This window comes from Dipodomys spectabilis, unplaced genomic scaffold (genome assembly GCF_019054845.1).
Source record: "Dipodomys spectabilis isolate Male_0828 unplaced genomic scaffold, ASM1905484v1 ptg000024l, whole genome shotgun sequence".
NCBI lineage: Eukaryota > Metazoa > Chordata > Mammalia > Rodentia > Heteromyidae > Dipodomys > Dipodomys spectabilis.
In genome coordinates, this window is record NW_024870701.1 from 7,734,786 (window position 1) to 7,757,500 (window position 22,715).

A 22,715-nucleotide genomic window follows, 5' to 3' on the forward strand; every position below is an offset into this window, starting at 1 on the left:
CCTCAGGCATGCAAGGCAAGCACTCTACCTCTGAGCCACCTTCCCAGCCCCAAAGAAATAATCTTATAAATATGTGTTAGAAACAATTGCAAGAAAGAAAAAAAACATTTAAATACATATCTTAGGGTTCATTTCCCTAACATCAATTTAACTGACCTTTTCTGCTTGACTCAGACATATACTAGTTATTGCAAATAAGGGAAACCATGGGACCTATGTTTCTTTGGGCCTGGCTTACTTCACTTAATACAATTTTTTCCAAGTCTTTCCATTTCCTAACAAATGGGGCAATGTCATTCTTTCTGATGGAGGCAGAGAATTCCATTGTGTATTTATACCACATTTTCTTGATCCATTTATCTGAGGGGCATCTGGATTGGTTCCATATCTTAGCTATGGTAAATAAGGCTGCAATAAAGATAGTCGTGCTGGTAGCTTTAGTGTGGTCTTGTTTCTGAACATTTGGGTAACTACCCAAAAGTGGGATTGCTGGGTCATAGGGGAGCTCTATGTGGAGTCTTTTGAGAAACCTCCATACTGCTTTCCAAAGTGGTTGAACAAGTTTACACTCCCACCAACAATGCAGTAAGGATCCCTTCTGTCCACATCCCCTCCAGCATCTGTTGTTTTTAGAGTTCTTGATTTTAGCTATTCTAACTGGGGTGAGGTGGTATCTCAATGTTGTTTTGATTTGCATTTCTTTTACGGCTAGGGAGGTAGAGCATTTCTTCATGTGTCTATTGGCCATCCTTCTTTCCTCTTTAGAGAAGTTTCTCTTTAAGTCTTTAGCCCACTTATTTATTGGACAGTTGTTTCTTTGACAATTTGTGGTTGGGGGATTTAATTTTTTGAGTTCCAGGTATATTTTAGATATGAGACCCTTGTCTGTTGTATGGCTAGTGAAGATCTTCTCCCAATCTGTGGGCTTTCTATTGATCTTGCTAGCTATGTCCTTTGCCATGCCGAAACTCTGCAATTTCATGCAATCCCATTTGTCCAACCTTTCTTTGGTTGTTGTGTTTCTGGGTCTCTATTAAGAAACTTTTGGCCTGTGCCAAGGAGACCTAGGGTTTCTCCTATTCCATCCTGTAATGTTTTCAGAGTGTCTGCTTTGACTCCGAGGCCTTTTATCCATTTGGAGCTGATTCTGGTGCAGGGTGATATATAAGGATCTAGCTTTAGTTTTCTACAAGTAGTTGCATTTCTTTTATGACTAGAGAAGTTGAGCATTTCTTCATTTGTCTATTCGCCATTCTTATTTAATTGGCAGAGAAGTTTCTCTGTAAGTCTTTAGTCCACGTATTATTTGGGCAGTTGTTTCTTTGAGGATTTGTTGTTGGGGGATTTAATTTTTTGAGTTCCTGGGGGAGGGTGGGAAGGGATGGGAAGAGGAAACAAAAGAAGAGGCTACAATACTTGACAAGAAATGTACTCATTGTCTTGCCTATGTAATTGTAACCCCTGTGTACAGTATTTTCACAAAAAAATACAAAAAAAATAAATAAATAATTAGTTTTTTGAGTTCCAAGTATATTTTAGATATGAGACCCTTATCTCCTATCTGGCTAGTGAAGATCTTCTCCCAATCTGTGGGCTTTCTATTGATCTTGCTAGCTATGTCCTTTGCCATGCAGAAGTTCTGCAGCTTCATGCAATCCCATTTGTCCAAACTTTCTTTGATTTGTTGTGTTTCTGGGTCTCAAGAAAATTTCGGCCTGTGCCAAGGAGCCCTAGAGTTTCTCCTATTCCTTCCTGTAATGTTTTCAAGGAATCTGCTTTGACTTCAAGGTCTTTGATCCATTTGGAGTTGATTCTGGTGCAAGGTGATATATACGGACCTAGCTTTAATTTTCTACAGGTGATTAAACAATTTTGCCAGCACCATTTCCTGAAGAGGCTATCTTTCTTCCATTCTATTTTTTTAGCTCTCTTATCAAAGATTAAGTGGCTATAGGTCTGTGGGTTCATTTCTGGGTTTTCAATTCTATTCCATTGTTCCTCAGGTGTGTTCTTGTGCCAGTACCAAGCTGTTTTCATTACTATGGCTTTGTAGTAGAGTTTGAAATTTGGTAATGATATTCCTCCAGTAGTGTTCTTTCTGTTGATGATCGTTTTTGCTATTTGGGGTCTTTTATTGTTCCATATGAACTTTTGGATTGCCTCTTCTATTTCCTTGAAGTATGAAGTTTGAATATTGATAGGTATCGCATTGAATTTGTAGATAGCCTTGGGAAGTATTGCCATTTTCATGATGTTCCTTCCAATCCAGGAGAATCGGATGTTTTTCCACTTCCTAAATTCTGCTTTGATTTCCTTTTTCACGTCTTTTTTTTTTTTTTCCTTTTTCACGTTTTTAAAGTTTTCATCGTAGAGGTCCTTCACTTCTTTAGTTAAGTCAATTCCTAGGTATTTTATTTTTTGTGGGCTATTATAAAAGGAGTTGCTTTCCTGATTTCAGTTGTGCTCTTTTTATTGTTGGAATACAGAAAAGCCATCAAGTTTTTTAAATTTTTATTGTGAGAATAGAGTACAGAGGAGTTACAATTACATGGGCAAGATAACGAGTACATTTCTTATCCATTGTTGCCTCCTCTTTGTTTCCCCTTTCCATCCCTTCCCATACTCCCCCCTCCCCTACCCAATCATTCTCCTCACCCCCCACCAAAGTTGTAAAGTTCATTTTTCGACATAAGGACTTGTACATCTCATTGTTGCAATGGGTTCACCTGTATCCCTAGTTAAACGATTGGTTTTTTTTCCCTTCCCCTCCGCAAATTATACCAACATCAAATACAGTGAAAGCAGGGGTTATACCATGGGGGGAGGGACATACAAAGCAACAAAAAATTATCTTATAAATGTCTTAGAAACAATCGCATGAAAGAAAAACAAAAAAATTTGAATTCTTATCTTGAGGTTCATTCCCCTAACATCAACTTATCTGACCTTTTCTGCTTGATTCAGACATATACTAGTTATTGCAAATAAGGGAAACCATGGGACCTATGTTTCTTTGGGCCTGGCTTACTTAATATAATTTTTTCCAAGTCTTTCCATTTCCTAACAAATGGGAGAATGTCATTCTTTCTGATGGAAGCATAGAATTCCATTGTATATAAAAATCTCACATTTTCTTGATCCATTTATCTGAGGGGCATCTGGATTGGTTCCATATCTTAGCTATGGTAAATAATGCTGCAATAAACATAGTCGTGCTGGTAGCTTTAGTATGATCTTGTTTGTGATCATTTGGGTAAATGCCCAAAAGTGGGATTGCTGGGTCATAGGGGAGCTCTATGTGGAGTCTTTTGAGAAACCTCCATACTACTTTCAAAAGTGGTTGAACAAGTTTACACTCCCACCAACAATGCAGTAAGGTTCGTTTCTGTTCACATCCCCTCCAGCATCTGTTGTTATAGCCATCTAATCTTCAATAAGGGAGCTAAAAAAATAGAATGGAAGAAAGACAGCCTCTTCAGTAAATGGTGCTGGCCAAATTGGTTAACTACTTGTAGAAAACTAAAGCTAGATCCTTATATATCACCCTGCACTAGAATCAACTCCAAATGGATCAAAGACCTCGGAGTCAAAGCAGATACCCTGAAAACATTACAGATGGAATAGGAGAAACTCTAGGTCTCCTTGGCACAGGCCAAAAGTTTCTTAATAGAGACCCAGAAACACAACAACCAAAGAAAGGTTGGACAAATGGGATTGCATGAAATTGCAGAGCTTCTGCATGGCAAAGGACATAGCTAGCAAGATCAATAGAAAGCCCACAGATTGGGAGAAGATCTTCACTAGCCATACAACAGACAAGGGTCTCATATCTAAAATATACCTGGAACTCAAAAAATTAAATCCCCCAACCACAAATTGTCAAAGAAACAACTGTCCAATAAATAAGTGGACTAAAGACTTAAAGAGAAACTTCTCTAAAGAGGAAAGAAGGATGGCCAATAGACACATGAAGAAATGCTCAACCTCCCTAGCCATAAAAGAAATGCAAATCAAAACAACATTGAGATACCACCTCACCCCAGTTAGAATGGCTATAATCAAGAACTCTAATAACAAGCCATTGATTTTTGAGGGTCAATTTTATATCCTGCTGCTTTGCCAACGTTTCAAATCAGCTTGAGTAATTTGGGAGTGGAGTCCATGGGATTCTTTAAATACAAGATCATATCATCTGCAGAGAGGGAGAGTTTTACTTCAGCTTTCCTTATTTGGATCCCCTTTATGTTTTCATCTTATTGCTGTAGCTAGGCATTCTGATACTAAATTGAAGAGAAGTGGAGAGAGTGGACATCCTTGTGTCGTTCCTGAGTTTACAGGAAGTGGCTTTCGTTTTTTGCCATTAAGTATAATGCTGGCTGTATGTTTGTCATACTCAGCCTTTATTGTATTGAGGAATGTTCCATGGATTCCTAGTTTTTCCAGAGCCTTCATCATAAAGGGGTGTTGGATCTTGTAAAATGGTTTTTCTGCATCTATTGAGATAACTATGTGGTTCTTATCCTTGCTCTTGTTAATGTGATGAATTATATTAATTGATTTGTGTATATTGAACCAGCTTTGCATCCCTGTAATGAATCCTGTTTGATTGTGGTGTATGATTTTTTTATGAATTGTTGAAGATGGGTGGCCAAAATTTTGTTGAGAAGTTTTGCATCGATGTTTATCTTTGAGTCCCTGCCTGGTTTTGGGATGAGGGTTACAATGGCTTTGTAGAAAGCTTTGTAGTGAACTTTCTATTTCAATTTCATTGAAGAGTTGGAGGAGTATTGGTGTGAGTTCTGCTTTGAAGGGCTTGTAGAATTCTGCTGTAAATCCATCTGGTCCTGGGCTTTTCTTAGATGGGAGTTCCTGTATTGCTGTGTCTATTAAGTTGATTTAACTCATTGAGATCCCTTTCTTATCTCATTCCTTGAAATAATTAAACCTTTATTGTATGTTCTGTAACTAAACATCCCCATTATTTGTACTTATTTCTCTGGTGGCATGAAATTGCCTCCTTATGACAAATCTGACAGACTCTTGTCTTTATTATTAACTTGTAAAAAGTTGGAAGTAGAAGTGTGGCTCAAGTGGTAGAGTTGCAGCCTTGGACAAAAACCTGGTCAAGAGTGGGAGGCCCTGTGATCAAACCCCATACCAACCAAAAAGAAAAAAATAAAGAAACAGAAATAGGGTCTTGCTGTGCTGTTCAGACTGGCCCCAGACTCCTTGGGTTTGCCTTTTTTAAAATGTTTGTAGACATAAATATGCTTTTTTTTTCTCTCCCATTTCTTAGGATGCAAAAATTGAAGCCGAAGAATTTACTAGGAAACTATATGTTGAACTCAAGTCTTCACCTCAGCCTCACCTTGTTCCTTTTCTTAAGGTACTTACATATATTTTGAAGAAATTGTTTTGGTTAGGTTTCTTTAAAATTATTTAAGACCTGAATATATTAGTGTGACAGTCATTCAGTGTGTAGATATTAATAATATGATAGAACTTTAGTATTTTTGAAATTGTAAAGCATTCATAGTATTGTCTTTATTTGAACATTTTGAGAAAACTGGAATAACATCTCCATGAGAATAACTTGGTGTCATTGGTTATACGTATAGAGGGATATATTCAAGGGATGCTTGGTGTGTGTGTGTGTGTGTGTCTGTCTGTCTGTCGGTCTTTCTGTCTGTGTGTATGTATCTGTCTGTCTTTCTGTGTGTGTGTGTGTGTGTGTGTGTGTGTGTGTTTGAAGAGAATGTGAAAGAAAGGAGAGAATATAGGGATAGGGTCTTATGTATTGTCTTTTGACACATAGTCTCTGAACAGAACAGTAAAGTATATATTGTTACATTCGATAGGATGGTTATACTTTTTAAGATAAATGTATATTATTGGGCATTCTCTTCTCTGTTGTTTACTGGAGTAAATAGAATTTGCTGGAGAATACTAACTGATAACAAAATCTTGTTTTGGCAAACTAAAAAAGTTCACTTAGATTCTTAAAAGTGAAAAAGAAATTAAAGTGTTCCTTATTTTTTTTTTTTTGGGTCCGGTCGTGGGCCTGAACTCTGGGCCTGGGCACTGTCCCTCAGCTTTTCAGCTCAAGGGTAGCGCTCTACCACTTGAGCCACAGCGCCACTTCCGGCTTTTTTCTTTTTGCTTATGTGGTGCTGAGGAATCGAACCCAGGGCCTCAGGCATGCAAGGTAAGCGCTCTACCACTGAGCCACCTTCCCAGCCCCCCTCATACTTTTTTTAGCCCACAAATACTTGGAAGAGATTTGACCTTTGTATTTTCAGAGTCCATAGTTAGCATTGAGTAGATTTCTCTTAAAATATGAAATAACTGGCCTGGGAAGGTGGCTCACTGGTAGAGCGCTTGCCTTGCATGCATGAGGCCCTGGGTTCGATTCCTCAGCACCACATAAGCAGGGGGAAAAAAAGCCGGAAGTGGCGCTGTGGCTCAAGTGGTAGAGTGCTAGCCTTGAGCTGAAGAGCTGAGGGACAGAGTTCAGGCCCCACGACTGGACCCCCCCCAAAAAAGTGAAATAACTTATACCCTTTACCTGATGCTGTGTCCTTTATTGAGAAAGTTGAGGTATTTCTTAGGGTCTTTTCTGTTGCAAAGATTCTTCATCTCTAGGTACTGCACTTATCAATGATAAAACTCTTGAATTTTTATTTTGTACTCATTGTATAAACTATGAGGGATGAAGAAGAAAATTAGACTGTCTAGCATGTGAACACATGTTTTAGTTAGCTTTCCATAACTATAACAAATACTTCAAGATGATAAACTTGTTTTCATTTTGTTTTTTTGAGACAGGTTTCCTGTTTTCCAGGGTAGCCTTGAACTCCTGTTCCTGGCTCAGCTTCTAGAATTTTGGGATTAAGCCTTATGTCATTCACACCCAGCTTGAGATAATAAACTATTAAAAAGAAAAGGTTTATTTGTCTAATTGTTTTGGAGGTTCTGATCCTTGATTGGTTTGCCTGTGTCAAAGCATTATGCTGTTCATGACACACCTGGGAATTAAAAGAGGAGAAAGAAGAGACCAGGATTCATAATTCTTTTTAAGACCAGACCCAATGATCCAAAGAGCAGTCTTTACCTCTTCAAATTTCCAGTAGTATCACTAAGAACCAATTGTCCAATTCATAAATCTTTGAAGGATACTGAAGAACCAAACAGAACAGACGTTTTGCTCTATCCATTCTTTGCCTTTAATTGTCCTATCACTCTTTGATAATAGGTATTAGTACTTTCCATTTGAATTGGCTGACTCTTGATCAAACTCAGGTATCTGAATCTCCTTCCTAGATAACCTTGCTTTAAAGTTACAAAATATTACTATAATGTATTTCTACTTTGTGTCTTGTTTTCTAAGGACCTAGTAATCAGAGTTTTCTTTTTTCCTTGAGTTAAAAAAAAATTCCTCATTCCTGAAAGTTTACAAAAGAGGTATTGATGTTACATGGGGATTTGGGATTCTGCACTTTTAACTTTAGCCAAGTAATCAAGACAATCACATTATCTATTTTATATTCAATTTTTAAAACATCTTTTCCATTTTGTTTCCCTGCAGATACACTCTAGATTTCAAGTTTAAACCTATATATTTTTTTCCCATGAATGTCCAAAGCAATTTGTTTTCTGCCTTGTGCTTGTCTGGATCCTTGACTTCAAGGATTGTTTCTAAGCTTCTTTGCCCCAAGTGTAGCAGCAGTCTACTACTTGAGCCGCAGCTTTACTTTTGTTTTTTTGGTGGCTAATTGGAGATAAGTGTCTCACAGGCTTTGTTGCCCAGGCTGGCTTTGAGCCTTGATCCTTAATTTCAGCCTCCTGAGTAGCTAGGATTATGGGTGCATGCTGCTTTTTTGGCATTTTAAAATGTTATTTTATTGTAAAAATGGATTCTTACTTCTTAAGTAAATTTCATTTTATTTTTTTCTTAAGACAAAAAAATTTTTTTTCTCCCAGAGCTGAGGACCAAACTCAAGGGCCTTGCACTCACCAGGCAAGTGTTCTTCTACTGAGCTAAATACCAACCCCAAGAAAATTTTTTTATAAATGTTTTATAGACATAAGCTTTATAGGCAATCTGAATTTAAGTGTCACAACAATCTTTCCAAATAGTGGATGAAGTTAACCTACCAAATATCTTTTTTTTTATGTCTTTAAAAGAAAATACAAAACAAGAACTCTAGGGATGAAAACTCCAAACCTACTAGTGTTTCATTTGAACTTGTATTTCATCAGGATATGAAGATAGACACTGACTTAAGATCCAATCAGAAAATATGCTAGCTTATTTGAGGATATTATTTTAGATCTGATCCTTCTCTTTTTGTATAAACTTCCTATAGTTATTGGCAAAAAGACCTCCTATGTTATATATTATGGAGTTTAGATGAATATAGAGAAGTATAATACAAGGTTTATTAAAAAAGTGTTTATTGAGGTATTCAAAATAAAGTTAATGTTGAAATAGCAAATTTCATATTGAAAAACCTTTTTGGGCTAGAAATTGATAATATCTTAGATTGTGGTACATAGAATAAAAGCATTTTTCGACTGAAATATTTAAATGTTCTACTTTCTGTAAGTTGTAAAGAAATAAAACATTTTATTATGCAACTATTTTATATCAGTGTTTTCTTTTCCTCTTAGAAAAGTGTAGTTCCCTTACGACAGCTTCTGCCTAACTCCCGAAGCTTTATTGAGCAGTGTATTCAGCAGACTTCTGGTGAGGTTGTTATTCCTACCTGTACCACAGCAGCAACAACTTCTCCTGTGGTGACAACTACAGTATCCTCAGTCCAATCTGAACAGCCCATCGTTGTTTCTGGAGCAACAGTACCTGGAACTGTGTCTGTGCAAACTCTGAATCCACTTGCTGGTCCAGGAGGAACAAAAGCTGGGGTGGTGACAATCCGTTCTGTAGGTCCAGCTGCTGTCACGGTAGGATCAACAGCTGGAACTGTTTTGCTTCAAACTTCAAAACCACTTGTGACACCCATACCAAATACAGTAACATCAGTCTCTCTTCAGCCTGAGAAGCCAGTTGTCTCAGGTGCAGCAGTAACATTGGCTCTCCCATCTGTGACTTTTGGAGAAACTTCAGCTGCAGCATTTTGTCTTCCATCTGTGAAACCTGTTGTTACTTCTGCTGGGACCACACCTGATAAGCCTGTCATTGGTGCCCCAGTTCAAATCAAACTTGCCCCTCCAGGACCTCTCCTTTCACAACCCACTGGTATTCCACAGGCAGTTAAAGTCAAGCAGCTAGTGAGTAACTTTTCATTTCTTTCTCATTTACTTGCAATTCAGAAAATTTCAAATGTTCAGAAAACTAGCAAGCCTAGTTAAGAGACTGGTAAGACTGCACACTCTTTACCAGATTTTTTGCCTGATTTTGCTTTCTTCCATTGTAATCACATGCACAAGCACCTATACAATTTTTGCTGAATCATTTGAAAGTTAGTTGCAAAAATTGTGACTGTAACACCCTCAAATTTTCATACATGGGTCATTATTAATATTGCTACAGTATTTCCCACCCATACATAATATTCTTTTAGTGCTTTTTCCCCCTGATCTTACTTCTTTTTCCTTTATTTTATTTATTTATTTATTTTGGTGGGGGCAGAGGGTTCAACTCAGGGTCTTTACCTTTCTAGGTAAGGCTGTATCACTTGAACTATGCCCTCAACCCTTGATCCTGTTTCTGTGTATTACTCTTTGGCTCTTTTAATGTATAAAAGTCTTCTATCTCTTCATGATTTTTCAATATATTGCAGTGTTTCTAGTACCCAAACTGTTTTTTTATTGTTTTGTCATTTGGTACCTTCAGGGTTAAATTTTGGTTAAATATTTTGGGGAAGATTATTTTTTTTTTTTTTTAGGTCCGGTTGTGGGCCTGAACTCGGCCTGGGTGCTGTCCCTCAGCGATTCAGCTCAAGGCTAGCGCTCTACCACTTGAACCACAGCACCAGTTCTGGCTTTTTTTTTCTGCTTATGTGGTGCTGAGGAATGGAACCCAGGGCCTCATGCATGCAAGGCAAGCACTCTACCACTGAGCCACCTTCCCAGCCCTTGGAGAGGATTATTATATAAATGATAACTTTTTGTTAGCCTTCTGATTAGATAAGAGCATTGAGTCACCAGTACTCAGCTGATTTTTCTTTTTTTTTAGTCCCTAACCTTTATTGGATTTCTTGAACTTATCCTGGAGACTGCCTTTAGCTTTGATTACTTTCTGAAGGTTTTAGGATACTTTTTTTGGGGGGGGGGGGGCGGGTCTGGTTGTGGAGCCTGAACTCTGGGCCTGGGTGCTGTCTCTCAGCTCTTCAGCTCAAGGCTAGCGCTCTACCACTTGAGCCACGGCACCACTTCCAGCTTTTTTTTTCTTTTTTCTTATGTGGTGCTGAGGAATTGAACCCAGGGCCTCAGGCATGCAAGGCAAGCGCTCTACCACTGAGCCACCTTCCCAGCCCCGTTTTAGGATACTTTTAAAAAACAGTTCCAAAATGTTCTTTTAGAAGTGTATTTTGAGCTGGGCGCTGGTGGCTCACGTCTTTAATCCTAGCTACTCAGGAAGCTGAGATCTGAGGATCGAGGTTCAAAGCCAGAGCCAGACCGGGCAGGAAAGTCCCTGAGACTCTTATCTCCAATAAACCACTCAGAAAACCAGAAGTGGCCCTTTGGCTCAAGTGGTACAGCTCAAGTGGTACAGCACTAGCCTTGAGCTGAAGAGCTGAGGGACAGCTTCCAATCCCCACGACCAAAAAAAAAGTGTATTTTGAAATGTTTATAGATACAAAAATATATCCAGGATTTGTTTAAAATAAGTGGGAATGACAGAGAAGTGGTTATAGGAATAGAGGAAACATGACTATCCTGGAATTACTCACTTTAATCTGGGTAATGGTATATATGGTTTCATTTAATCCTGTATATGTTTTGAAATTTTCCATGATGTTAAAAAACTAAAAATATAGTCTCTGTGGAGAGTTCTGTAAATTTCAGTTCCGCTCTGAAAGTATATGTGAGATAGATTTTTTCATTTTGAGCAAGATAATTTTGCTATATACAAATTTAAAGTAAGCATTCTTGTTATGGTAAGATAAAGATACTTACAGGTAGATGAGTGCTCACCTACATTTTCCTAAAACAGGTTTTTTTTTTTTTTTTTTTTTTTTTAATAACAGTACTGATTGATTTCATGGTTTTAGGTAGTCCAGCAGCCTTCCGGAACCCTTGCTAATAAACAAGTGACCAAAATTTCCCATCCCACAGCATTGACCATTCAGAAACCAGGACAGAAGAAGATGCCGGTAAACACCATAATGCCTACTAGTAAGTTTTCTTCATGTGCATGCTTAACCCATGCTATCATTCTACTTCCACTAGGTTTGGAACATAGTAGAGTTTTACCCAAGTTTGTTGTATTATGAGCAAAGAGATTGGGTATTTTAGTTTGTGCTTAAGAGAGGTCTGGAAGGACTATTTACTAAATTTTTTGTACATATATAAATACTTTTTAGGGCTATGAGATGTCTAACCCTAAATAAATCATTTTTTTTTTAAAGCCACTGCTCAGCCAGATCTCAGGAGGCTGAGATCTGAGGATTTGCAGTTTGAAGCTAGACTGGGCAGGAAACTCCATGAGACTCTTTATTTTCAGTAAGTTACTTAGAAAAGGCCAGAAGTGGCACTGTGGCTCAAGTGATAGAGCACTAGCCTTGAACAAAAGAAGTTCAGGGACAGAGCCTATGGCTCTGTCCTATGGCCAGCCCTATGGCTGGCCTCCCCCTACCGCCCCCCTCCAAAAAAAAAACAACTACTCATGATATCCTATATTTAAAGAAACCCTAGTAAATAAGTAGTATTTTTAACCTTTTAAACTTACTTTCTTTTTAGAAGGTAGCTTTTTTTCCTTTGGAAGTCAGTTTTTTTTTTTTTGTCAGTTGTGGGGCTTGAACTCTGGGCCTGAGTGCTGTCCCTTAACTCTTCAGCTCAAGGCGAACGCTCTACCACTTGAGCTATAGCACCACTTCCGGTTTTCTGAGTGGTTTATTGGAGATAAGAGTTTCACAGACTTTCCTGCCCAGGCTGGCTTTGAACTGCGATCCTCAGATCTCAGCCTCCTGAGTAGCTAGGATTACAGGCGTGAGCTACTGGTGCCCGGCAGGAAGTCAGTTTTTTACAGATAATATGTGTCACAGATATAGATATACACACACTTTTTTTTTTTTTTTGTCGGTCATGGGGCTTGAACTCTGTTCCTGGGTGCTGTCCGCCCCTTAGTTCTTCAGCCCAAGGCTAGCGCTCTACCATTTGAGCCACAGCACCACTTTTGGTTTTCTGATGGTTAATTGGAGATAAGAGTCTCATGGTCTTCCCTGCCCACTCTGGCTTTGAACCACAATCTTAGGTCTCAGGATCTTGAGTAGCTAGGATTACAGGCATGAGCCACCAGTGCCCATCATTTTATATGTTTTTAAAATATACCAATATAGACATTAACTTAACTTGATTTTTCAGTGAATCATGATGCTAATTCTACAGGCAATTTGAGACCACATATAATGAAAATAAGAAAATCTTTATGATTTCTTTTGCAGGAAATACATTCATTGTCCAGTTTGAATTTAAGCATTGTTTTGTGGGAGCTTGACATTTTCTTAGATTATTCTACATATTTTAACTGTTTTCTTGAATTTTTCTTAATATGACATGATTGCTTTCTTGTATTCTGCTTTTTTTCATTTCCCTTTTTTTTTTTTAATAGCTTCCATTTTAAAGCAAATTACGCTGCCTGGAAATAAAATTCTTTCGCTTCAAGCATCTACTAGTCCAAAAAACAAAATAAGAGAAAATGGGACCGTATGCTTCAGGTAAATAAGAAAAAAAATGTTGAAACTGGATCTGATTTAAGGAAGTAATTTTTAAGGAGAAGACTAAAAGAAATCTGATGTATTGAGGGCTTTAAAATATTTTATTGAGTATGATTTATAAAGAAAAAAGCGCACAAATCTTAACTGGTCTGCTTTACGTATTTTGGAAGGCATACCTATGTAATCACAATCCAAATCAAGATACTCAGCATATCCATCACCTTTATACACCTTTAAAATCAATTACCCTTATCCCCTGCCTGTGGCAGTCACTGTTCTTATATCCATTACTATGGATTGTTTTTGTCTGTTCTTGAACTTCACATGAATGGAGTGGATCCCCTTCAGTTTTGCTTTCTGTGGTTTCAATTACTGCATTCAATAGTGTTCTGAAAATATTAAATGGAAAATCCTAGAAAAAAATTCATATGTGTGTTGTTCTGAATAGCATGATCAAGTATTTTGCCATCTTGCTCAGGAAGTGATCTTACCTTTGTTTAGCATTTCCACTCATGAGTCACTTAGTTGTCTTGGTTATTGAATTGGCTAGTATAGTAATGTTCAGGTAGATCTTATGTGGTGGCTTAGTGCTACATTGCAATGCCTACATCATTCACTTAATTTATAGAAATTCTGTTATTCAGCATCCTCACTGGAAGAGTGAGCACAGGACAATAAAATGTTTTGAGAGAATTAAAAAAAGACCGCATTCACATAACACTACAGAGTATTGCTACAATTGTTCTATTTTATTATTCTTGTTAATCTCTTACAGTGCCTTATTAAACTTTTATTGTAGGGAAAATGTATATCTAAGAATTGTTTCCAGGATTTTCTCTCAGATACCAAAGTTTATTTATGTTCAAATTCTCTACATAAAATGGTATAATATTTATATAAAATCTGAGCATATATATTTAATATATATTCAAATACATATTTTAAATTCCTCCCATAGTTTTTAAATACCTAGTATAGTTGAAATAATGTGTAAATAGTTCTTCTATATTGTTTAGGGAATAATGACAAGAACAAAATTCTGTACATATTTAGCATGGACATAGTTTATTTTTGAGACAGTGTCTCACGATATAGCTCAGGCTGGCCTGGAACTCATAATCATTTTGCCTTAGCTTCTCCAGTACCTGGGTTATAGGCATGTTCCCCAAAACCCAGCATCAGAGGCAAATTTTATTCATAGTCAATTAAATCATGGTTCATTCTTTTCTCTCTTGTGGTACTCTAAATCCCGCCCCCCTTTTTTTAGTATTAGGGATTTTTTTTTTTAATACTAGGGATTAAACTTATATAACCTCTTGAGACATACTCCAGCCCTTTCATTTAAAAAATCTGGTTCTGAGTAAGATCTTGCTACCTTTGCCCAAGCTGGCTTTAAACTTCCAATGCTCATTTTTCTGCCTCCCACATAGCTGATACAGGTATGCCCCACCAGTCTGGAAGAAAACAAATTCAGAGTTTTGCTAATGTAAGTTACATGCTCCTATGTTTGATCTTTCAAGGCACCATTTAATGTCTTGGGATGTACTTAGTTAATGTCTTGGGATGTACTTAGTTTTCTTTTCTTTTTTCTTTTTTTTTTTTTTGTCGGTCGTGGGGCTTGAACTCTGGGCTTGGGCTCTGTCCCTGTGCTCTTCAGCTCAAGGTGAGTGCTCTACCATTTGAGCCACACACCACTTCTGGTACTTAGTTTTCATTGATAGTATATTTCACCTTTATGCTCACTATTAACTCTACTGAGATCTTCCATTTCACTTACCATAGTCCTTGAGACAGCTTGGTGTGGGCTATGAGGATGAGTTCAGTCTCCATAGGTTAAGAGAATTTTTCACTTGAATTTTTCTTTTCATTTCTAGAAAATTTGAAGTTTAGCTATTCTTTTTGTTCAGGTTATGCCAAAGCTGTTGTTGTTTTGTCTTGGTTTCAATATTTTAAATATTTGTAATCAAATAGTTTAGGGGGAGTAGGTTTTTGTAAATGTTAGGTTAAATGCTCCTGAAGCTAGTACAGGATGTAGATGTGTTCTACATTCTGGCTCTTTTTTGTTTTTTCTTGGCCTTGTTCTGTTACTCAGACTAGGTGTTTTTAAAATAATCTCTAATGCTGATTGTGGATTTCCTTATTTTTCTAATACTTTTGTTGATTTTTCTACACTTTAAAATAGAGAGAGAGAGAGAGAGAGAGAGAGAGTGTGTGTGTGTGTTTGTCCTGGGGTTTGAACTTAGGGTTAGGTCACCATTCCCTGAGCTTTTTCACTTAAGGCTAGTGCTCTACCACTTGAACCACAGCTTTACCTCTGGCTTTTTGCTGGCTAATTAGCTATAAGAGTCTCATTGATTTCCTTCACAGACTGGCTTTGAACTATGATCCTCAGCTCAGATCATCTCAGCCTCCAGAATAGCTAGAATTTTATAGGTAGGAACTGCCAGTGCCCAGCTTTAACTAGACTTAAAAATAGTTGTTCTGGCATATCCTACTAGAAATATGTCAATAAACAAACCCACAAATTGTATTACAGCCGGTAATATAATTGTGTATCTTTTCCTCTATGTGAATGAGTAAAATTACTATTATTATTTATTTTGGGTCCGGTCGTGGGGCCTGAACTCTGGGCCTGGACGCTGTCCCTCAGCTCTTCAGCTCAAGGCTAGCACTCTACCACTTAAGCCATAGCACCACTTCCGGCTTTTTTCTTTTTGCTTATGTGGTGCTGAGGAATCTAACCCAGGGCCTCATGGATGCAAGGCCAGTGCTCTACCACTGAGCCACCTTCCCAGCCCCAAGTATATAATTATTTTAAAGTCAGTGCCTTTTTTTTTTTTTTTTGGCTACTGGGGATAGGCACTGAGCCATTCTACCAACCCCCTCTTTGCATTGGATATTAGTATGTGTGTATGTGTGTATACATGTATGTATATGCATGTATGTATGTGTGTGCTTACATAACATGCTAGTCCCTGGGGAATTCTGCATCTGGGTTCTTTCATCTTTTTTTGTTCAGGGCTGGAGCTCTACCTCTTAAGTCCTTGCTCCATTTTGGTGATTTAGTGGAGATAAGAGTGTCACATGCTTTTTCTTCTTGGGCTGGCTTTTAACTGTGATCCTTAGAACTCAGTCTCCTGAGTAGCTAGGATTATCGGTATGAGTCACAGCCCCTGGCTATATTGGTTACTTTTGTGTTAACAGACTTGGTTTATGCTCTGGCTGGCCTGAGCTGTGGTCTCCTACTTTGCCTCCCTGTGTCACTAGGGATGACAGGTGTATGCATTGTGCCTTCCTATAGCTTAGATAGTAGACATGTGTTACCATGCCTAGGCATTGGTTTAAGATGGAGTTGTGAGAACTTACTTTTTGCCCTAGCTGGCCTCAATCCAGGATCCCCTATCTCTGTCTCATATGGAGCTAGGACTACAGCTGCTTATGTGCCTAGATACTGCCTTGTATTTCTAATGCTCAGACTACTTGGGAGTTTGGTTTACTTATACAGTGTCAGAGGAGAACATGAGGAAAATGTAGGACTTTTGAATTAATTCCCTTCAGAAAGAATTCATCCAGTATCCTTGAGGGCAGCAGATTAGCAGTCACCTCAATCTAGTCTGAGAGTGGAAACCAAACTGTTAAGTAACCTTTCTAAGACTCCTTGTAACTTTGGTTTTCCTACCTCAGGAGGTAGTCCCTTAAGGTTTTAAGCTAACATGTACAGCACTTCTCTGCTGGATTGTCAGCCTCTATTTTTAGTTTCCTAGTTCACTATTTCCCTGCTTGGCTTCTTTTGATTTTTCTTCTGCAGAGCTTTGGTGGCAAATGCTTCCCATCTTTATAGGATCAAGCCCCACCCTGAAGCTGTGGGATCCTGGAACTCCCAACTTTCTATCTTCATGAGGTTGCCTAATGCTTTGTTGGCTTTTCTGCATCTTAGCAGCTGCTGTCTCTGTGGCAGTTTAGTGTCTTGTTCCACATCAAGAACTAGCACATGCCCAAGGAAAAAGAACAAAATAGAGAAAGTGGGGATACCTCAGCAAGGTTCTCTGCTCACAGGACTGTGGGTCCCCCCGCCCAAGATCTGTCTCCCTTGGTATCTTTCTGATGCCTTCAAATAGACTTTTAAAAATAGTTGTTCTGGTTGTATCAGCTTTTCATGCTTAAAAAAAAAGAAGCTATTGATGTGAGAACAGAATCAGAAACCATGAGGTAATTATTAGTGAATTTTTGTGTTCAAGTCTCTATTGGAGTTACTGATTTGCAATTCACTTTCTGTATGTATGTGCATATATATGTGTCTGTGTGTGTATATATATGTATGTGAAGATGAAGTCTAGCATACATTTCTACCTAAGCTGGCTTCAAACTGAGATCCTCCAAAGTAGCTAGAAATATGGGTATGAACCCAGCCTGAGTGATGTGTTTTGATGAAGAGAACTTTTAATTTTTAAACAGCGGAATCTGGTAATTTCTTTTTTTTTTTTGGGTCCGGTCCTGGGGCCTGAACTCTGGGCCTGGGCACTGTCCCTCAGCTCTTCAGCTCAAGGCTAGCACTCTACCACTTAAGCCACATCACCACTTCCGGCTTTTTTTCTTTTTGCTTATGTGGTGCTGAGGAATCGAACCCAGGGCCTCATGCATGCAAGGCAAGCACTCTACCACCCAGAGCCTTATGCATGCAAGGCAAGCACTCTACCACTGAGCCACCTTCCCAGCCCCTGGTAATTTCTTTTATGGAGAGTACTACTCAAGACTTAAGATATCCTTCAGAAAGTCTTAAATATAATGACCTTTGTTGTCTGTTTTTTAAATTTTACTTTGTTTTTTATAGTGTCAGGATTCTATTGAGGAACTCTATATCCACAGGCTGCAGCCTCTTTCCTCAGCCTCCTAAATTCTGAGATTACAGGTGTTCACTATCACTCCTAGATGCCTCTACTTCCTGTCCTTTTCCTATTTCTCATACCTCTTTTCTCTTCCTGATTTCCTTGACTCTACTTAGGGTTTTGCTGTTCCTTATAATTTTGACTATCAACTCATTGAATTCTACCAATAATATTTGTTTGGATTGACATAGCCTTTAGTTAATAGGTCTATTTTCTTCAGCTGGCCTCTTTAAAAATTTGACCTTCTGTGAACATGATTTATGTCTTCATGTATCCAAATTATTATAATCCAAAGTATTATAATTTATATAGATTGTTTAGTTTTTGCTGCATATGTCTTGACTTTTGTTACTAATATGTGAAAGTGCAGTTTTTATCATCTACCAATGATCTTAGGTTCTTTCTGTTTTTAGCTTAGACTATTTTAGCTTAACATAAACATTCATGTATGTAATTATATAAACATTGATATTAGCGATGAAATTAGAATTATAGATTGACTGAGAGGACTTTCGATGTATAAAATATGTAATTATTTTTTGATATTCATGTATGTGCTCACTTTAAAAGATAAATATACAAGAAAATTTATCCTAAGTCAAAACTACAGGGAAACAAGTTTGGAATTCCAGTGACTTCAGTCATTTGATATTCAAATGGTACATTTTAAAAAACTAGTATAAAATAATCTTCAAGCAAAATCTTGGATAAAAGATGAGAAAGCAATAATCATACGTCAAAATGAACATAGATTTGAAAAAATAAGAATTTGAAAGTGAAAACTAGTTGAATTAAAACTTAACTGTATGGGTAAATCAAATTAGACTGTAAATCGAATTTTCTTTATTCAAGAGAATTCATGTCACCTTGTGCTAAAGATTGGGCGTGACTTTTGACTAAAAAACACTTTTAGCCCCATTTTTTTTTTTTACCCCAAAGTCTCAGATACAGTTTCCCCAGTATCAGAGACCCAAGAACTAATGTTAGTTTTAGCCATTTGTCCCTAAGGAAATTCCATCTTTAGGGCAAAATCCTCCTTTAAGATATACTCATTGCTGTTTTTCCTGACACTTTTTTTTGACAGATTCTGTGAACCCAACAATGGAATGAAAATGTGTTAGGTTGGTCTAGTTAGGCATTGTGTAATTGCTCTTCAGTAAATCTAGTCCACTTACTGCCGGGAGCAAAAGTGTCACCATTACTACTGTATTTTCTCTGGGAAATTTCTAGCTTATTACTTTTGCTCATTTATCTTAAGTGCTTATTGCTTTCTAGACTTAACGTATATATTGCAGCAAGCAGGGTTTTTTTTTTGTGAGACCTACGTGTGTGTGTGTGTGTGTGTGTGTGTGTGTGTGCGCGTGTGCGCGCGCGTGCGTGCGTGCATAACAATTTCCCAATCTTTTGTTTAACTTAGCTGCTTTTAGTATTTCATATAGGGGATTTTTACTAGTTTTTTCCTTGCAGCTTCTATTCTAAGAAATTAGAAGTGCTTGTACAAGCCCATTATGATATATATGCTCCTATGTTTTCTACCAAAGATTTTCTGTACATATTTACCAGATTTTTCTTTATATTTTTAGTTTTTTAGCTTAGCTTTTTCCCAAATTGATTTTTTTTCTCATTTCTTGCCACATTTTCAATTAATGTCAATTAGTTATAAGAAGGGGTTTCTTTCAAGAGATGAATGGGATTAGTCTGATCAAGGTAACATTGAATCCATCTCCCTTCCCAAATAAATCTAAACAAGCTTCATTATTACATTTTTACACTATACATAATGTAATTTTAATCCTCTTAATCCTCTCCCTCTCTCTGTTTACACCCCCCCTTCCCGCCCATCCACTAGTACCCATACCAGGATAAGACTTGCTTTACATTCTTGTGATTCATTTTTAAGTGTATGTTAATTTGTGTGTGTGGTGTGTGTGGTGTGTGTTTGTGTGCACGCGTGTGCATGAATGTGTGTGTGTGTGTGTGTGAGACAGTACTTTCTGAAAAATTAATTATCTTTCTGATTTGAAATACCACCTTTATATTAGTAAGTTCCCATTTACATAAAGGAGCATTTTATTTAAATAATATTTTCATTTTTTTTCTTAACTAGCAGCTTTATTTAAAAATATACAAATATTTTAACATGTAGAGTTTAAGATTGTTGGATTTTCTTAAACATCACACAAAACTGAAACAACAAAGAAATCCATACTAAATTAATCACTCATACTGCCAACTCCTTCCACTCATTTAACTCTACAGTATCAGGAAAATGAAAAGATTTATCATCTACACTTTCAAGAAACAACAGGAATTTGTAACATGCTAAGACCAAGCAGTTTATGGATTCTTGATATAAGGCATTTCAACAGCAAACTTAGAGCTTTCTTAACATAAGAAAAAAATGAACAGCGAATTGATGAGAAAAATACTGTTGTAAATTTAACAGCTAAATATAACCATGTGTTAGAGAAGGGAGCATCACTGTCATAGTGAAAGCTAAGCTTTCAAAGTTTGGATTAGGACAAATGGGAGGAAGACTGAGGGTGGGGGTGGGACTCAAAAGTTGGGATAATGTGCCAAGTGTCAAGGACAATGAGAGCTCTTCTGGGGGAGCAATTATATTTTAGAACCATCAAAATCAAAGAAAAACTATTTGAAAACTTAATGCTCTGAAGCATATGTAATCACCTCATAGTGAAATGAAACTTCTTTAACGAGGTCCTGTCTAAAAATTTCATCTAAATGAGAATTTGGAAAGCTAGTCTTCTGGGTGCATTTCTGTATAGTGTACAGAGTCACTACTAGATTATAGGGACTTTAGAAATACTGTCACCTTCTTAAAAAGCATAGATACTTCTTATTTATCATGGAGACTTTGAATTAATCTAGTTAACCAGGTTATAGCACAGTGACTTTCAGGCCTCACATCCCAAGTATTTCTGAGAAAATAGTAAGCTACAAGCAGTCAATGGTCATCAGTTTTGTAAAAGCTCTTTGTCAGAGGCTGTTCACTAAAATACACAGGAAATACCACAATTAAAATAAAAAACGCAGGGACTGCTTCCCATTTGAAATGGGAAGAAAACTTAAAATGATTTGCTTATAAACTGCAAGGCCAAGGTGACTCAAAAGTTAATGCAACATGGCATCCTTCAGTAAGTGGAAGATCAGGTATGATTACCACTTAAAATCCTGTGACATCATGAGTGCAATTCAGTTTGGTAAAATAACTTATCTCTCTGAAAAAAAATATTAACGTTTTTTTCATCACAAACCAACTGGTAGTTATGAAGTCCAGCGCCACCAAGCAACCTTCATTCTATCCCATACTGCAGAGAGCGAATCGAAAGCAGGACGCACATCTAGGACTGTAAACTGGTAGTCCTTGTTGACCTCGCCTCCATCGTAGTAATCAATCACATATCTAACTTCGGTTCCACAACGGTTGATGATCCAATCATGCCTGTCGAAAGGTAATTCATATCCCATCCAGGAACGAATTCTTGCTCTTGGAGAATATTCTCTTGCTTTACCTCCAAATCGGACCAACGATGGTCCACAAGGACACTCATGAGCATGAAGAGCTTCCCACTTCAAAATTTCCTTCCAAGTCTGCTCGTTATTCTGATTATGAATCTTAATGATATTGTACATATCCTTCTGACTAATATCCTCATCCTTCCACCTCCACCCTTTGCGTAACATTGCATTCCAGAACATCTGTTCAGAAGGATAAACCCACTTTTTCTCTGAATCCGCTCTTGGGATGGATGACTCCTCTCTGAGGGTAGACAGTGTAAACGGCTGATCTGGGGCTGGTGTTTGATTAGGTGGTGGCATCAGATTGGAAGGATCCAGGTTCTCCTTATTCTTAGCTCCAGCTCCAGTAACCGGATACTCCACGTACTCATAGGCACGTTCTTGGTGGGCAGGCACAGAGTACACTTTGCTCTCACAGCCTGGATCAGATGTTGCTGCTTTCAGTGGGCAACCTTTCTTTTGCTGCATTGGGCATCCTGAAGGTGGTGATGCTGGCTGCTCTGGAGTGTCTGGGATGTGAACAGTAACAGCAGGAGTAGATACTGAGGAACCCATGGTTACAATCAGTGTTGAATCTCAATTTTCAAGTTCCCGCTCAGTCGTCCCGGTCACAGTCAGCACGCCGGCCTGCCGCTCTTTCCTTTTCCGAAGGCGGGACTTCCCAATATTTTCATTTTTATGTTCAAATTACAATGTGTTCAGTTGGTACAATATCATGGTTTATTTTCATACTTTATATCATGAATTCTCATAAATCAAAAGTATCTTGGTATTTTATTTTTCACTGTGCATGAATTCTAGAATTGGCATAGAAGTTTCTTGGAAATTTTGTAGAGAGACTATGTGATTAGGTTAATTTGGGAGGAGAATGGACTTATGTGAAAGCTCTCATCTATAATGATTATATTCATTAGAATCAGTAAGGTAGATAACAGAAAAGATGAAGAATAGATGCATATTCAGTGTAGAAAATATACATAGGAAAATTGGAAAGTCACCCTATTTTGGAAGGCATTTTATGATATTTAAGACCTGTTCTCATTTGCATTCACATTCATGTTCCCCCTGTATAGTTGTAGAAGTGAAGTTTGCTGAACTCTGTTCCTCATTCTTCACATGATTGTGTTCCTTTACATTTCCCACTTACCTTTTAGGAGAGGCTTTGCCTGGCTAAAGAATGTAAAGTAGCTTCAGGCATGTCTGCTCTCAATTCATTTGTTCTAATTGTCTTATTTTTGTGTCCTTCTGTTTATTTTCTACCTACTTTTAATATTTATGAGAGTTGATAATAACTGTTGACTATTATTACATGTTTTTATTAAACACCCAAATATTTGTTGAAGTAATGAATTTTGAAAATAAGAACAAGTGTTTTTGCTTTTATTTAGTT

The 22,715-nt window shown here is 37.6% G+C and overlaps 2 protein-coding genes across 2 annotated transcripts in view; one reads left to right on the forward strand and one right to left on the reverse strand.

Annotated features, from left to right (window-relative positions):
- Taf4b (TATA-box binding protein associated factor 4b) overlaps positions 1 to 22,715 on the forward strand; it is a 100,712-nt gene that overhangs the window by 18,411 nt on the left and 59,586 nt on the right. The window contains exons 6-9 of the mRNA XM_042675319.1: positions 5,297 to 5,386; positions 8,671 to 9,288; positions 11,235 to 11,358; positions 12,794 to 12,899. Of these exons, the coding sequence (XP_042531253.1) occupies positions 5,297 to 5,386; positions 8,671 to 9,288; positions 11,235 to 11,358; positions 12,794 to 12,899 (938 nt within the window). The remainder of the gene's footprint in view (positions 1 to 5,296; positions 5,387 to 8,670; positions 9,289 to 11,234; positions 11,359 to 12,793; positions 12,900 to 22,715) is intronic.
- LOC122104413 (holocytochrome c-type synthase-like) lies at positions 20,568 to 21,920 on the reverse strand. Its single transcript, XM_042675320.1, has one exon. It carries the CDS (start codon positions 21,878 to 21,880, stop codon positions 21,071 to 21,073), a length of 810 nt encoding a protein of 269 aa, XP_042531254.1. The 5' UTR covers positions 21,881 to 21,920; the 3' UTR covers positions 20,568 to 21,070.

Coding starts and splice junctions, on each gene's coding strand:
- LOC122104413 (XM_042675320.1), bottom strand. CDS start 21,880: ATGGGTTCCTCAGTATCTACTCCTGCTGTTACTGTTCACATCCCAGAC.